General features: G+C 35.6%; 2 protein-coding genes across 2 annotated transcripts; one reads left to right on the top strand and one right to left on the bottom strand.

The window, feature by feature from the left end:
• Positions 1-3,255: 3,255 nt before the first annotated feature.
• Positions 3,256-5,515, top strand: LOC120142429 (actin-like). Its single transcript, XM_039157134.1, has 5 exons — positions 3,256-3,434; positions 3,656-3,718; positions 3,949-4,342; positions 4,614-5,227; positions 5,314-5,515. The coding sequence occupies exons 2-5, from the start codon at positions 3,659-3,661 to the stop codon at positions 5,377-5,379; spliced, it is 1,134 nt and encodes a 377-aa protein (XP_039013065.1). The 5' UTR covers positions 3,256-3,434; positions 3,656-3,658; the 3' UTR covers positions 5,380-5,515.
• Positions 5,516-13,323: 7,808 nt separating this feature from the next.
• LOC120142341 (pollen receptor-like kinase 1) lies at positions 13,324-15,796 on the bottom strand. Its single transcript, XM_039157055.1, has 3 exons — positions 15,770-15,796; positions 14,923-15,706; positions 13,324-13,945 (listed from the first exon to the last, which is right to left on the bottom strand). Exons 1-3 carry the CDS (start codon positions 15,794-15,796, stop codon positions 13,347-13,349), a joined length of 1,410 nt encoding a protein of 469 aa, XP_039012986.1. The 3' UTR covers positions 13,324-13,346.
• Positions 15,797-16,095: the final 299 nt, after the last annotated feature.

Raw genomic sequence — 16,095 nt, 5'->3', positions numbered from 1 at the left:
ACATCTTTGATATGTTCAATTATCGGAATAGTAGTATGCTTAAGAGTATACCTTTATGGTAAAGCATCGTCTACTATGTTTTGCTTACCTCGACCTGTTACGGACTTAAAGGAGTTGTGTTTGGTATGAATGACAACTTCAAGAGTCTTACCTTGTAAAAAGGAGAAGAAGTACGCTACAATATCATTAAAATGAGTAATAAAATACTTACCTTTGGACTCTCGTAAATCGTAACTCTTCAATGATATGACATAGTGATTAGGGCTTTCAGGTGGTAACCCGTCAGGAGGGTCACCTAGCACTATTCGGATACTCTTGGCGATGGAAGATAGTGTGGGCTAGTCTCATATTGCTTTTACTTTCTCATCATTTACATGGATTCCTTGTGCATGAATTATAAAGCTTGTGGAGTTGTGTAAATCTTGTTTCGTCATTAAGATGGCACTCTAATTCCTAATAAAATAATAATAACTAAAAATATTGTTTTAACCCAACCTTAATTCATAATAAAATAATAAATCTGATCCTAAAAGATAATTCATCATCCTATATTAAATTATATTACAAATAATCAATATAAATATTGAAAATTCGTAATATTTACAAAATCACTTATTAATCCCGTATAGATTTCTTGTATGCACCGTCTTCAGTAAAATGACCATATATTGAGTTTTCGATATCAGATTGATGCGATTAAAAAACCTTTGGAAAGATAAGAGACAGACGGTTGTATCTCCAGAAGATATGTTGACCAAATAAGATTAGGATCCCATTCAAAAAGTAGTCTCAAGTCTGCTGTTGTTCTGGTCAATGATACATGCACCAGGGTCCATAATACATGCTTCTTTGGACTAATGTTTCTACTCGAACCTATTAGAAGAACAAAGTCTCGAAGATTCAAAGCATATTTATTCGGTAAGCATAATGTGAATGAATTATTAAACTATTCTAATGTTGCTCCCTTTAATGTTTCAGATTCGACGTCGAATCATTTTGAAGAAAGGGAGGATGATACATGCATCACAAGGTTCACATCAAAGGAAGAAGTAATAACTCTTCCAAATGATCCACTCGTCCAAGCATTGGAAAATAAAACTGGACCAGAAGCAAACTTGCGACGACTTTTTGAATGGTATCTTGATCTTATTTGGTCAACATGTCTTCTGGAGATAACCTTCTATCTCTTATCTTTCCAACAGTTCTTGAATCACATCAATCCGATATCGGGAACTCAAGATATTGCCATTTTAGTGAAGACGATGCATGCAGAAAATCTTATACGGGATTTTGTAAATATTACGAATTTTCAATATTTTTATTGATTATTTGTAATATAGTTTAATATAACATGATACATTATCTTTTAGGATTAGATTTATTATTTTATAAGAAATTTCTCCTGTATAATTTTCAAGAAATTCGACAAAAATTTAGACCGAATCTACCGATGAGACTTGAATGATGTATTTGAAGGCTCTAATGAACTTCGATTGTGGTGAAATTTGGACTGGAGATTAATATTAGAATGAATATGAGATCTGGAGAAAATCAGCCCTAAATTCCTTCGTTTTCAATTTTAGGGAAGCGGTGGCGGGTTAATGAACGTTGCTCTTGTTGAAGAATCAAACCTAGAAAGCTCTAGACTCGATGAAGAACAAAGGGGGATGAATAGGGGAAGGTGGTGGTAACAACTAGGGTCTTTTAGAGTTTCTTCTAAGTGCTGAAAATAAGGTAAGAAGCAAGATTAGAATAAGATAACAAAAGATAAAGAAATTGAAAATAAAGTAAAATAACCAAGAAATCAAAAGATCTCCCTTATGAAGGTAAACGGTAAAGATGATTGATGGTGTGGATGGATTTGTGAAAAATAGATAGATAAGTATCCTATCGAGCCCTCCTAGTCGCAATGAAAAGGCAAACACTATAATATGGCTCTAACCAACCCTCCTAGTCGCGATGAAAAGGCAAATTGGAGTGTGAAGATTAATATCACTCACAAGAACTTGAAAGAACTCAAGGAGAAGAAGCTTTGAAGGCACAAGACAATCATCACTTGCAAAAACGAACTCTCGTTGTATTATTAATCAAAGAAATCTTGGTTACAAAGTTGAATGAAGCCTCCTTGATATAGGGAATGAGTTCTAAAGGTCCTAAATAACTAATGAATAAAATAATAATAAACTAAACATGTCTTAACTTTAATTCCTAATAAAATAATAATAACTAAAAATAATGTTTAACTCAACCTTAATTCCTAATAAATTAATAAATCTAAATCCTAAAAGATAATGCATCATCCTATATTAAATTATATTACAAATAATCAATAAAAATATTAAAAATTCGCAATATTTGCAAAATCCCGTATATGATTTTTTGCATACACCGTCTTCACTAAAATGACTATATATTGAGTTCCCGATATCGGATTGATGCGATTCAAGAACCGTTGGAAAGATAAGAGATAGAATATTGTATCTCCAGAAGACATGTCGACCAAATAAGATCAGAATACCATTCAAAAAAGTCGTTGCAAGTCTGCCGATGCTCTGGTGTTTGGACGAGTGGATCATTTGGAAGAGTTATTACTTCTTCTTTTGATGTGAACCTTGTGATGCATGTATCAGGGTCTTTCCCTCGTGCTTCAATTTCCATGGCGGGTCTCCTTGAAAAAGGAGCTTAGATTGACTTTGAAAGTTGATCATGGTGAATTATAGAGCTGATGAAATAGATCATTCCATCGGATGATCGAAACAGAAATGATTCGACTCGAAGACCTGAAAGAGATCAACATCGGATTGAGTTTCTCGTAACATTGTCCCGGGTTTTGTATAAAACAACTTGATAGGATTTCAGGACAAAAACCACTCTAGTTTTAAGCTACGTTTCTGGCATTTTTCTCATCCAATTTCCTCGCTGTATTTTTCTAATCCACTTTCTTGTTTTATAATCCAAGTATTACATATTATTAAAAATCTATATTATAATTATTTTTTAAATTTAACATATCGTTTAAAATTATATATTTTAAATGGGCTGTAACTGTAAAGCTGTGGACAGTCAGACAATCACCACCAGCCCAAATCATTCGTTTTCACGTCGTGAGGAAAATACCTACAAATATTAAGGATAGAATCGTCAACCAAATTCCAAAATTCTTACGGGTCTGCAGCAACCGCCGGATCAGATGGCCCCAGCCATATGGACGGTAGATCTTCGTTGATAGCCATCTCCGAGAAAACATCAAAAAACAAATGGTCTGGAATTGGTGAATTGCACATTTAATTCGCATTTCATTTCGAGTTTTGAAACTTTTAATTATATATATTTGTCTGTTTCGTTCTTCATTTTTGTTTAATTCTTTCCATTTCTGAATACAACGTGAGGCTGAGAACCCCCAACACCACGGGAAATCTCCTATTGTAACTAAGGTTTCTTCTTCCTCCATCTTTGTTTTCTAGTTTGCTTTTAAACTGATCTTCCTGGTGTAACCCATTTTTTTTAAAGTTTATGTTTTTTTTCACACCAATATATGATGTTGGATTTGGTTCACGTTTTGAAATAATACTTAATCTGGGTTTGTTGTAATTTCTTGCAACAAATGTACTGATGTTATGTTATGTTATGTTACTGTTTGTATTTGGTGTAGTAGAAGATGGCTGATGGTGAGGATATTCAACCCCTTGTTTGCGATAATGGAACGGGAATGGTTAAGGTACTAAACTGGAATGCTGTATCATTTAAATGTTAGTTCCTGGTTAAGGTACTAAACTGGAATGCTGTATCATTTAAATGTTAGTTCCGGTCAGGGATTCAAATTACGATTGCGGACGCATTTTTAGTTGCATTGCGTCTCGTGTTCTATTTATTTTTGAATCCCTGGTTGCTATAAGCGGTTGTAATTCGATTTCGGTGTTTACTACGGTTTTGGAAATTGCTTGATAGGCTGGATTTGCTGGGGATGATGCTCCAAGGGCAGTGTTTCCCAGCATCGTCGGCCGCCCTCGTCATACCGGAGTGATGGTCGGAATGGGACAGAAAGATGCATATGTTGGGGATGAGGCTCAATCGAAGCGAGGTATTTTAACTTTGAAGTACCCGATCGAGCATGGCATTGTCAACAATTGGGATGACATGGAGAAAATCTGGCATCATACGTTTTACAATGAGCTTCGTGTCGCCCCGGAGGAGCATCCGGTCCTTCTTACCGAAGCCCCTCTTAATCCAAAGGCTAACCGTGAGAAGATGACCCAAATCATGTTTGAAACCTTCAATGCCCCTGCTATGTATGTTGCCATTCAGGCTGTTCTTTCCCTTTATGCTAGTGGTCGAACTACTGGTAAGATACTCCTTGAATCTAAATTCTAAAACTTTGGTTTATTTCGATTTGTTTCGAAATGTTGTATCAATACCTTGTTAGTTGTTAATCATTGTTTGAACAGACAGTTACGGTTTAACATAGAATTTCAAGAATGAATATGGATTATAGTGCACAAAACGTATCTTTTTGTCCTTTAGATCCTATTGGAAATCAAAGTATATCATGCTTTGCGGGTAGTATTTAGTAGGGTAATGCATTGTTGTTTGATCTTTATCCGTTTTTGTTACAGGGATTGTGCTTGATTCTGGAGATGGTGTCAGCCACACAGTTCCTATTTATGAGGGATATGCTCTTCCACATGCGATCTTGCGTCTTGATCTTGCTGGCCGTGACCTCACCGATGCCCTGATGAAGATTTTAACCGAACGTGGTTACTCGTTCACCACCACTGCTGAACGGGAAATCGTGAGAGACGTGAAGGAAAAGTTGGCCTACATTGCCCTTGACTTTGAGCAGGAACTGGAAACTGCCAAGACCAGTTCTTCTGTCGAGAAGAGCTATGAGTTGCCTGATGGTCAGGTGATCACCATCGGGTCTGAGCGATTCCGATGCCCTGAAGTCCTTTTCCAGCCATCTATGATCGGAATGGAAGCTGCCGGCATCCATGAAACAACTTACAACTCCATAATGAAGTGTGACGTCGATATCAGAAAGGATTTGTATGGAAACATTGTGCTCAGTGGTGGAACCACCATGTTTCCCGGCATCGCTGATAGAATGAGCAAAGAGATCACAGCGTTGGCTCCTAGCAGCATGAAGATTAAGGTTGTTGCACCACCTGAGAGGAAGTACAGTGTGTGGATCGGGGGCTCCATATTGGCATCCCTCAGCACTTTCCAACAGGTAAGCAGTTATCTTCGAGTTGTTTTCATCGAATCGCTTTATGAAAAATTTCTAACGCCGGAAGAGCTACTTCCCTCCGAGTGCAGATGTGGATTGCGAAAGCCGAGTACGACGAATCTGGACCTTCGATTGTGCACAGGAAATGCTTTTGAGCGCAAGCAAGGGAAAGACAGGCTTAGCCTTGACAACTGCTTTCTTTTAGGAAGTAATTGCTTCTTAAATTGTCATTATCTGGTTTCATTTTCTGTTTTGTTTGGACAATAACCTTTGAATCTCAGAAATATTCTGTTATCATTTTCATTGAAGTAGTGAGGGACAATTGCCCAACATTACTTGTTGCTACCAACTTAATTCATATTATCTGTTTCATTTTTCTAATCCCAGCTTCCTTTTCAAACCAAGAATAATTGTAATGTATATTAGATCTAACTCAAAAATCAAATATAATCCATCTATTATCAAACCAATTTATTCTTCTCCCTGTAAGGTTTGAGTGTGAGCAACTATGTTTGTTAATAACTACTAACGATTTTGAACATACATTAACTTATAATTGTTCCGGCCGAACACAAATTTTATTTTATTAAAATTGAAGAGTCAATCTAATTATGTAACACTGGTAAATTTTAGGATAGAGTATATGAATGGTCCCTTGACTATAGAATATTACTTTATTAAGTCTCCAGACTATTAAAAGTTACAAAATAATCCTTCGATTATAGGGAGTTACTTTTTTTTAGTCCTTTCTGACTATTCATTATGTTTCAAACTCATCATTTTCCGTCAAAAAATTGACGATAGCCTTAGTTGTATATTAACTTGTTGACTGATATATGATAAAATATGATATCATAATTTCAAACGGCTATCTTATATCAGTCAGCACGCTGTCTAACTCAGAAGACCATTTATTTTTTAACAAAAAAAGGACGAGTCTAGAACATAATGAATGGTTGAGTGACCATTTTGTAACTTTTAGTAGTCGAGGGACTCAATAAAGCAACTAACTATAGTCGAGGAACCATTTTGTAACTTTTAATAGTTAAGGGACTCAATAAAATAGTATCCTATAGTCCGGGGATAATTTGTGTAGTTTGCCCTAAAATTTTATTATTGACATCAAATCAACAGTAAATGATTTAATAAATTATATATAATAAATTAGTAAAAACTAACAATAAATTTCAAATACTTTTTGATTGGAAAAATTTGTGTAAAATACGAGATTAAAGTGGAAGGGTTAAATTCTTTTTTGATGGAATTGAGAATCATACGTTTTTCGCTAAATATTCAAACTTCAACGACATGCGAGAAGGCAAAACGACTCGTTTTGAATCAATCGGTTGCAGCACAGCAAAACGCATGGCTTGATTCAGCTTGTGAAGAGAACTGTATCACCCGCACAGTCGCTGGCGGTTAGTGCAACGCATCGAGAAATAGAATTTCTTTCTGTTTTGGTGCAAAGCTTGAAAAATGATTGGTTTTTCTTGATGAAATCAAATTGCTTGATCTTCAAAAATAAATTGTTAGGAGAGAGGCTCACATTGTTTCTCATCTTTGAGATTTATCGTTGCAAAAAAAAAAAGTCATTTTTTATGAGGATAGGATGAGATTTTCCACATGCCTCAAGCTCAACAATACTGCAATAGCAATTTCAGGAGCTGGGATCCCATGATCACTACACAACCATAAACAGTCTTACGGTGACTGTAAAATGCAGATGTAAAGCGTGTCGCCAAAATAGTATTCATTTCGAAACTCGAAAGCAACTCAAACCGTGCAAAACAGATGTGATAGCCGCCTGAAGTGCCCAAGTCACATCAACTTGGATAATGGAACCTTTGAAGAAGAAGACACTCAAAGCTTAAACCAGGAACTAAACTCCTCAAGTAGAAGAAGGAAAGATATCTCAGGGAAAAGCTCCTGTTGAAAGAGCTCTACACTCTCGTATTTGACAAGAACAATTTTAGAAAATGATGATACTTTTTCACTGCTTTCATTAATCACATACACTCCTTATATAGCAATCAAGATTACAAGATCTTATCAAGATTACAAGAACTCAACTAATTGTAATTGCTCTAACAAGACTCAAAACTGATTAACAGCATTAACTGCTGCATCTACAGAGGTTGCAGCCTGTTGCACTCGTGGCTCTAACAGTTAGTGTATGCTAGCCATGAATCAATCACGTACGAACATATCAGCATGCTTCCTCAACATGCAACGTGCTCCTTCATCATACTTCAACAACTCCTATTCAATGGCAAATCCCAGGCTTCACGCTTTGAAGAAGGATTGTTCCATAGCAGCCTTCGGATTCACATTCATCTTCTTCACTCTCACTCTCCTCTTTGATTCTCGAAACCCCGGCACTCCCTCTCCTACCATCGATCGTCACTCCACTCAAGGTCTCATTCCATCGACTTTGCTAAACAGAGCCAAAGCCACAGACGCATATATCCACTTTTCTTCTCCAGAAATTAGACCTTTTATATCGATTTTCTTTTAAAAACTAAATATTTTTCTTGATTTTTATTCTTTAATTTGCTTAGATAGAAGTTTACCTGGATACCATTTTCAGAAGGGCTCTGAATATGGCTCTAACAATTGGCTTCTCCACATTGATTTAAATACATAGATTTTACGTGCTTTGACATTTTTACAAGAATTTAGCTTTGTTTTCAAGTTTCCTTGATTGGTTTATAGGGTGGAGGTTGGTGTAATTCAATAAAAACATGCAATATTCGAAAAGGGAAAGCTTTAGGGTCATCAAAGTACATGAACCGCCTGGTTCCGTTTGCCGAAATTTTAAGCTTTAGGGTGGAGGTGTAATTCAATAAAGAAAATCCTGGTATGCCTTGTTTTCAAGTTTCCTTTTTTGTCATGCATTTTAAATAGTGTTCTTTCAAAATGGGTAATTTCCCTTATTTTTTAAGATTTTTACAATTGGAACATAGTTAAGATACGTTATTGCGATGGTGCATCTTTTTCCGGCCACCCTGAAAGTGAGTTCAAGGTAAACTTTGTCTGTTAATTAGGTTTTGAACAATTCTTTGCTCAAAAGAACTGCATTTTTATTCTTCATAGAATGGAACAAAGCTTTTCTTCAGAGGCCAACTCATCTAGGAAGCAATTATGAGTGAACTCTTGTCACTCGGCTTGTCTAAGGCGAAACAGGTAAAGCCATCGGTTCTTCTTTAAAGGTTCATATTTAAAGGTGAAATTGTTGTAAGGTGATGAATTTGTTGAGTTTGCAGGCACTTCTTTCAGGATGCTCTGTTGGAGGTTTAGCAACCCTTACACATTGTGATGAATTTCGAGATCATCTACCAAAAGATGCTACTGTCAAGTGTCTTGCTGATGCAGGCTTTTTCCTTGATGAGTATGCTTTTGTTTTCCAGATTTACCATGAACTGCTTCATTTGTCCGTATGATTTATCGTGTATTTTCTATATTTCAGGCCAGATATTCTTGGCAATGTACCATAAGTGATTTCTACGATGATGTTATCCAACTACAGGTTCAGCTTCAATCTCCATGTATCATACTCATATAATACCATGCCATGTATTATCCAACCATTTTGAAAGTTGTTGACATCTCTTGTCTGCATGTTGAGAGTGTAGCAAAAAGTTTGAACAAGAAATGTGACACAACAATGGAGCCATCCAAGGTAGTTTTTTTTTTGCTTGTTTCTTGTTTACGTTTGGCATTTAACCTAATCTCATTTGTTGTTGATTTTGCTCTTCCAGTGTATCTTTGCTCAAGAAATCATCAAAAACGTTAGGACCCCATTGTTCATTGTCAACCCCACTTATGATTTTTGGCAGGTAACTTGTTCAAGTACCACTATTTCCTTTCTATTTATAGGTTCTTACACTGATTGAATAATCATCAGATACAACATATGTTAGTCCCTGTTGGATCATGTTAGAAATCAAACTTGATTTCTATAATGTTGGAAAATATGCATGTGACAAATAGTTGGCAGCATGAAAATCAAACTTGACAGTCAAAAAATACGGTTATGGAAAATTGAAGAGTATTGTAAAAAAAACAATCACATGGAAAATGAGGCATCAAGTAAAGTTTTATCACGACAATTAATTAAGGAAACTTCTTGAATTACTTAAGAATTAAGATTTGACAAAGACTTGAAAAGTCAAAGGAAATCCTCCACTAAGGAATTATAAGGCGGCATGAAGAATGTAAAACCAACTATACGTCTGTTTAACTAGCTTATAAATATATGCAATGTATGAGATGTAAAACAAGAGAAGGAATATGATGAAAAACTTAGAAAATAAAGAACGAGAAATAGTTTTATCAAAGCTATGAGAGAGAGGATAAAACTTAATAAAGCTTAGAATAGCGAGGTTGTGTTTGTAAACTAGTCGCGGCTAGTGTTGTAATGTTGTAATATTGGGGTAACATCATTGTAACGTATTTTGCCTCGTATCAATAATAGTTCGATTTATAACAATTACTCGAGTGCCCACCTACGTTTCCAACAAGTGGTATCAGAGCTTGGTTCGAGTTTAACGTGGTGAAGAAGATAACCAACATGATTCAACCTCAAATCCCGAGATTGACAAAGATGAAATATGAAAATTAGAGCATTCAAATGAAGGCGTTACTAGGCTTCCAAGATTGTTGGGATATCATCGATGATGGTTATACCGAGCCTGAAAATACAGCAGCAGAAGCAGTCATGATCAATGAAGAAAAGAAGGTATTGAAGGAATCCTGAAAAAAGATAAAAGAGCGTTGTTCTTTATTTTTCAAGGAGTAGACGAATCTACCTTTGAAAAAATTTCTGATGCGAATACCGCAAAACAAGCGTGGGAGATTTTGTAAAAAATCTCTCCAATGTGTCGTAAAAGCAAAGAAGGTACGTTTACAAACTCTTAGAACTGAGTTTGAGATGTTAAAAATGAAAAATACAGAAAACATTGATGATTACATTAGTCGTGTAAAAGCAGTAGTAAATGAAAAGAAAAGAAATGGTGAATCACTCGATGAGGTTAGAGTGATGGAAAAAAGTTTGCGGTCATTGACAAGAAAATTCGATTATGTGGTTGTTGCAATCGAAGAATCGAAAGATTTATCCCAAATATCGATTGATGAGCTTGTGGGTTCACTTCAAACCCATGAGCAGAAAATAAAACAAAATGAAAATTTGGAGCAAGCTCTATAAAGCAAGATGAATGTCAACAAAGGAGAAGCTAGCAGCAGCTACACACGAGGCCGAGAAAATCATGGTGGTTATCGTGGAAGATACAGAGGAGGACGAGGAACTCGTGGACGTGGTGGTCGATCATATGGCACCGATCAAATAAGTGAAAAAATCCAACATCAGGTCGTGGACGGAGATTCAGAGGCCGAGGTAGAGGCAGATATCAACAAGGAAATAAATCGATTGGAAATGATAAGTGGAGAAAAGATTGGAATTGAAAATCAAGTTTGAGGGGGAGTGTTAGAAATCAAACTTGATTTCTATAATGTTGGAAAATATGCATATGACAAATAGTTGGCAGCATGGAAATCAAACTTGAAAGTCAAAAATACATCTATGGAAAATTGAAGAGTAGTGTAGGAAACAATCACATGGAAAATGAGGCATCAAGTAAAGTTTTATCACGACAAGCAATTAAGGAAACTTCTTGAATTACTTAAGAATTAAGATTTGACAAAGACTTTGAAAAGTCAAAGGAAATCCTCCAATAAGGAATTATAAGGCGACATGAAGAATGTAGAACCAACTATACGTCTGTTTAATTAGCTTATAAATATATGCAATGTATGAGATGTAATACAAGAGAAGGAATATGATGAAAAGCTTAGAAAAGCAAGAACGAGAAATAGTTTAGCAAAGCTATGAGAGAGAGGATAAAGCTTAGCAAAGCTTAGAATAGCGATGTTGTGTTTGTAAACTAGCCGCAACTAGTGTTGTAATGTTATAATATTGGGATAACGTCATTGTAACATATTTTGCCTCGTATCAATAATAGTTTGAGTTATAAAAATTACTCGAGTGCCCACCTATGTTTCCAACAGATTAGATCCTCATGGCTATTGGAGAAGATGCAGATTGGACATTAAGGAATGTGATTCTACCCAGATCAAACCACCAATGTATTCGGATGTGTAACATGCAGTTGCGTCTGTAGGTGTGTGTCGTTAATAGACTAAGAAAAATTTTGAACAGACACCATGACTCATTTCATGTTGCTTGTGATGTGACGTATAGCTTTTCGTAGTTCCCTGGCACTAAGTAAGCTTGAGAAAGACAAGGAAGGGGGTATGTTTATAAACTCATGCTTTGTTCATTGCCAGACATTGATGGCTGAGACATGGCATTCACCCAATTCTCCAAGGATCAACAATAAGGTTAGCAATGTTCTTAATATTATGGGAATCGAATGATAGTTTCCGGGATCCGAATCGGATACGATTATCAGAAATCTGGAGATGTATTATGGGATTAAAAAAGGTTGATCTTAGTTGGTGTTTTTGGAACAGACCATTGCAGAGTCTGTGGGTGATTGGTACTTCAACCGTAAACCAGCAAAGAAGATCGACTGCCCTTCCCCTGCAATCCCACTTGCCATAACATGGTCACCCGAGGTTAATGAAACATGGCTCGATTAACCTCTCCAACTTCAAAACCACTACTGGCCATATTATGGTAAGATGGATGGGTTGATTTTATTTATTAATAAAATATTAAATCGTGTGTATATAGTTCAATTGTAATTAAGAATTAAAAAACAATTAGCATTTAATAATAATTAATTTAAATATGTAAATTAATTCATGTCTAACTTTTTTTTGGCGAATAAAGAAAATTGTCCTAAATTCTAACTACAGCACTGTTTTGTCTTCTTCCAGCATGTCTAATACAGCAGTTGGGGTTTCGATCAGTATGTGCACTTCAATGTCCGATTGTTTTGCAAGCTTGGCCAATGAATCTGCTATGCAGTTTCCTTTGCGAGGTACATGTTGGTACCTCTCGTTCCATTTTCTTTCCTCACGTTCCATCTTTCTTTCATAAAAACAACACGACCTTAAAAAAATTTAATAAAAAACCTATCATGTCTCGATCCTCGACTAGAAAAAGAAAAAAATTGACTCGACTAGATTAGGATGGGTCGACCCATCAAGGTCGAGGAAAATTATCATTTCTAATTTTAATTTCATCCCTAAACTATCCAAATATATCCTAATCATGTCTCTGTTAATAAAACTATTAATTATCATGTAAACACTAAAGTGTATATGTAAAAATATGACGTGATAAATGATAATTAATGTTGTATCATGTCCTATGAAATTGGTATTTATAATAAAATTAAAAAGTTCTTTAGTTTTTCCATTTTTTCCCTCAAATTATTTATATTTCTCTTTATATTTCAAAGTTATATTATTAGTTTATCTAAACCTAACATTAATCATCGTTTATATCACATCATACCATTACATTATACACAAGCAATAACAGGACAGCTAACAAATTTTATAGCGATTTTATTAATAGAGACATGATTAGTTTATATTGATAGTCTGAGGATGAAATTAGAATGTTCAAATCTTTAGGGATCAATTAAGAATGGGATCATAGTTTAAGAATGAATTTGAAATGTTTAAAAGTGTAGGACCAATTTAAAATGGAATTCATAGTTTAAGAACGATGTTAGAATGTTCAAAAGTTTAGAGACTAAAATATAATGAAGATTATAATTCGGGGATGTGTTGTGTAATTAATTATAAAATTAATGATTGGGTAAATTATGTGGTTAGTACTTAAACAATTAGTTTTAGTCCATTTTAGTGCATAAAATTTTAATTTTTTCAAGACCATACCTAAGGTTTAGTTTTTGTTTAATTTATTACTTTTTTTTAAAACTTAAAGTTAAGTTTTGAAAATATTGAAAGTTTAAGTAGTAAAACGGATAAAAAATGATAGTTTATGTACTAAATGCATTAAGTTTTTAACGATGGGTACTAAAATGAAACCAAAACTAAACGTTAGGTATTGTACTAAAACTAATCAAAACTGATAGTTTAAGTACTAACTGCATAGTTTACCCTTAATGATTTTCAAAGTAATGAGTGACTAACAATGGAGATGAACGGCCAAGCTTCCGGTGTGAACAAAATCGGAGACAATAAGCTTCTCCTCCCTCTGGTAGAAGTAAGCAATGATGGGAAGCAAGTTGTCGTGTCTTAAGCTCCCCAAGCTTCGCATATGTTGATGAAACTCGTCTTTTGTGGCGTTGTTCATCTGTTGGAACCTCTTCACCACCACCGTTGGCCCCGTCGGTGTTGCCACCTTGTACGACGCCCCGAAGCTTCCACTCCCCAACACCTCCGCCGAGGATTTCAGCAACTCCATCAGATCGAAATTCTCCCTATTGTCCATCAAGAAACAGAGTTTCACCGACTCCGTTTTCTTCTTCGATTTAAGAGGCGGAGCCTTCACAGATGATGGTGGTCGGTCTCCGTTCTGGCCGAGTAAGAGGAGGGTGAGTGAGGAGAATATGAATAGTGTCCCGGCTAAGAAAATGATGATGATAAGCCATGTTGATGATGGTGTCTTGGTGGGGTCGAGTGAAGCGGCGGTCGCAGCGGAAGGTGCGACGGTGGAGGGGCTGGGGGAAGGGGAAGGAGGGTTACATTCTGTCTTCAATGGTGGTCCAAAGAGATCTTCATTGCCTGCATATATAACCAAAGAATGGTAAGGTCAAAATGGTAGGGATCTTATATGCAATTATGGAAAGGTTTGGGGTGGAAAAGGACAGCTTTTGGATTCGACCTGAGTAGAACATCCTTTCGCCCGTCACATGATTCAATTTGGATTTAAGAAAGTTTTATCCACTCAAAATTTAATCTAATTTTTAAATAAAAATTTACACTTGATCTAAAGTAAATATATATAAGTCTCGTTTTTATTAGGTTAAATAGGAACCTAATTAAAAAAATATTGAGATGTGAGTTATTATAGTAATTATTTTTAAATATATAAAGATTAAGTATATTATTATTTTCGAGTTTGATTTGTGATTTTTGAATGATATATAAAATCAGCCCATGGTATTTGAATCAATGTTTTTAAACAACAATTCATTTACCATGTGACTACTTTATTCGTACCAAACTCTTTACTTCATAAAACCTATTTAATCTATTCTAAACTCGTTATCGAAAAATATATAAATAAACTTTGATCCTATAAACTCTCCTTCCCCACTTATGATTATTGATTCAACTCACATTATATTATAATTCATGTTAGGGTAAATTATATATTTAATACATAAACTACTAATTTTTATCAATTTTAGTATTAAAACTTTTATTTTTTCAAAATCATATATAACATTTAGTTTGTTTCATTTTAGTACCTGATGTTAAGAACTTAATGCGTTCGGTACTTAAACTATCAATTTTGATATGTTTTAGTACTTAAACTTTTATTTTTTTAAAAATTTAATGTTAAATTTTGAACGAATATATTAAAATAAAACAAAAACTAAACTTTTGGTATGATTTTAAAATCATGAATGCATAATTTACTATAAATCTTAAACATTTAGATTTTATAACGAATAAAAACCGACAGTTTAAGCACTAAACGCAAATTTACCCTTCGTGTTAATGCACGACAAAATGTTATAAGATTAATCACTCACCTGAAAACGTGGATGCATCCATCTTTCTAAGCTTTTCAGGTGTAGGACCATCCAATTCATTATCGGAGAGATTCGCCACTTGTAGGTTCGTCTGTTGAAAATCCGGTATCCGACCCGAAAATTGATTCCAATCAAGTTTGAGCTCTTTAAGCCTAGGAGGACCTAACATCGACGAAGGAATCTTGCCCGTAAACCTATTTTCCGATAGATACAGCTTCATCATCCTAACCAGACCTCGGAATGCATTTGACAAATAAAGCGATCTCAATGTCGTAATTTCTCTAAAATCCGGCATGGTACCCTCGAAATTATTGTTCATAAAACTTAGGGATTTCAAGTTCCAGAACCCGGACAATACGCCGACGTCGATGGTGCCGGATAATCCCATGCCCTCGAGTTTCAGACCCAGAACGGAGCTGTTCAAGCAGACAACGCCGATCCAACTCGAGCGGTGGGCGTCGCACAGCGGCGTGTCGTTGTTTTCCCAATCTAAATTGTCGGCGTAGGTCAAAGAGGATTTGAATTTCAAGAGGGTTTCGGGTTCGGATAACGAATGAGAAGAAGAAACGAATAGAATTGGGAATATAATGAGTTGGAGGTGGAGGAAGGTGGTGGTCATGGAGGAGGCACGGTGATGGAGGGCGGCGCATGCGCGCCCTTCGCCAGGAACCGGCAATGCGGAAGAATGGTGGGAATTCGAGCAATGGGGGATGGAACCAAAAGGGGAAAAATGGAGAATCGGTGGGATTTGGACGGATATGAAAGAGATGAAAAGATTGTGGAGCTAAAAATAGATGGGAGTTGTTAAATGGGTGTGTTTTTCAATGGAAGGCTCCGCATGTATTACGTCAACGTCTTCGCCTTCATCCGTCATATTCCTCATGGTAAAATCCATTTACAAGTCACCCAATGATGTTTAAAATGATAGTTTTAGCCATCAATATTTTGAAAATTATAAAAGAGTTAATTGCATCATATGTCCTTAAAAGTATGAATAGGGATGACAATTTAACCCGAATCTGATGAGTTTCGACCCGAATTGATTTGATAGGATCAGAATTCTTTTTCTAAAAAAATGAGATAAAGTCAAATTTTTAAGACATAAGGTCGGGTTTGTTCGGGTGGAGGGGAAAAAACTCCAACTCGACATGAGCCGAGGATAATAATGTAATT

Source organism: Hibiscus syriacus, unplaced genomic scaffold (genome assembly GCF_006381635.1).
Source record: "Hibiscus syriacus cultivar Baekdansim isolate YM2019G1 unplaced genomic scaffold, ASM638163v2 tig00110828_pilon, whole genome shotgun sequence".
Lineage (NCBI taxonomy): Eukaryota > Viridiplantae > Streptophyta > Magnoliopsida > Malvales > Malvaceae > Hibiscus > Hibiscus syriacus.
The sequence above is the reverse complement of the archived record's forward strand: the minus strand, read 5'-3'. Positions and strand labels throughout refer to the sequence as shown.

What these genes read in the sequence shown, in the direction of transcription:
- LOC120142429 (XM_039157134.1), top strand. Translation starts at nt 3,659, where the DNA reads ATGGCTGATGGTGAGGATATTCAACCCCTTGTTTGCGATAATGGAACG. An exon ending in TGCTAGTGGTCGAACTACTG is followed by an intron (nt 4,343 to 4,613) that starts GTAAGATACTCC and finishes TTTTTGTTACAG; the next exon opens with GGATTGTGCTTGATTCTGGA. An exon ending in CCCTCAGCACTTTCCAACAG is followed by an intron (nt 5,228 to 5,313) that starts GTAAGCAGTTAT and finishes CTCCGAGTGCAG; the next exon opens with ATGTGGATTGCGAAAGCCGA.
- LOC120142341 (XM_039157055.1), bottom strand. Translation starts at nt 15,796, where the DNA reads ATGACGGATGAAGGCGAAGACGTTGAC. An exon ending in ATGAAGGCGAAGACGTTGAC is followed by an intron (nt 15,707 to 15,769) that starts GTAATACATGCG and finishes ATCTATTTTTAG; the next exon opens with CTCCACAATCTTTTCATCTC. An exon ending in GGATGCATCCACGTTTTCAG is followed by an intron (nt 13,946 to 14,922) that starts GTGAGTGATTAA and finishes TTATATATGCAG; the next exon opens with GCAATGAAGATCTCTTTGGA.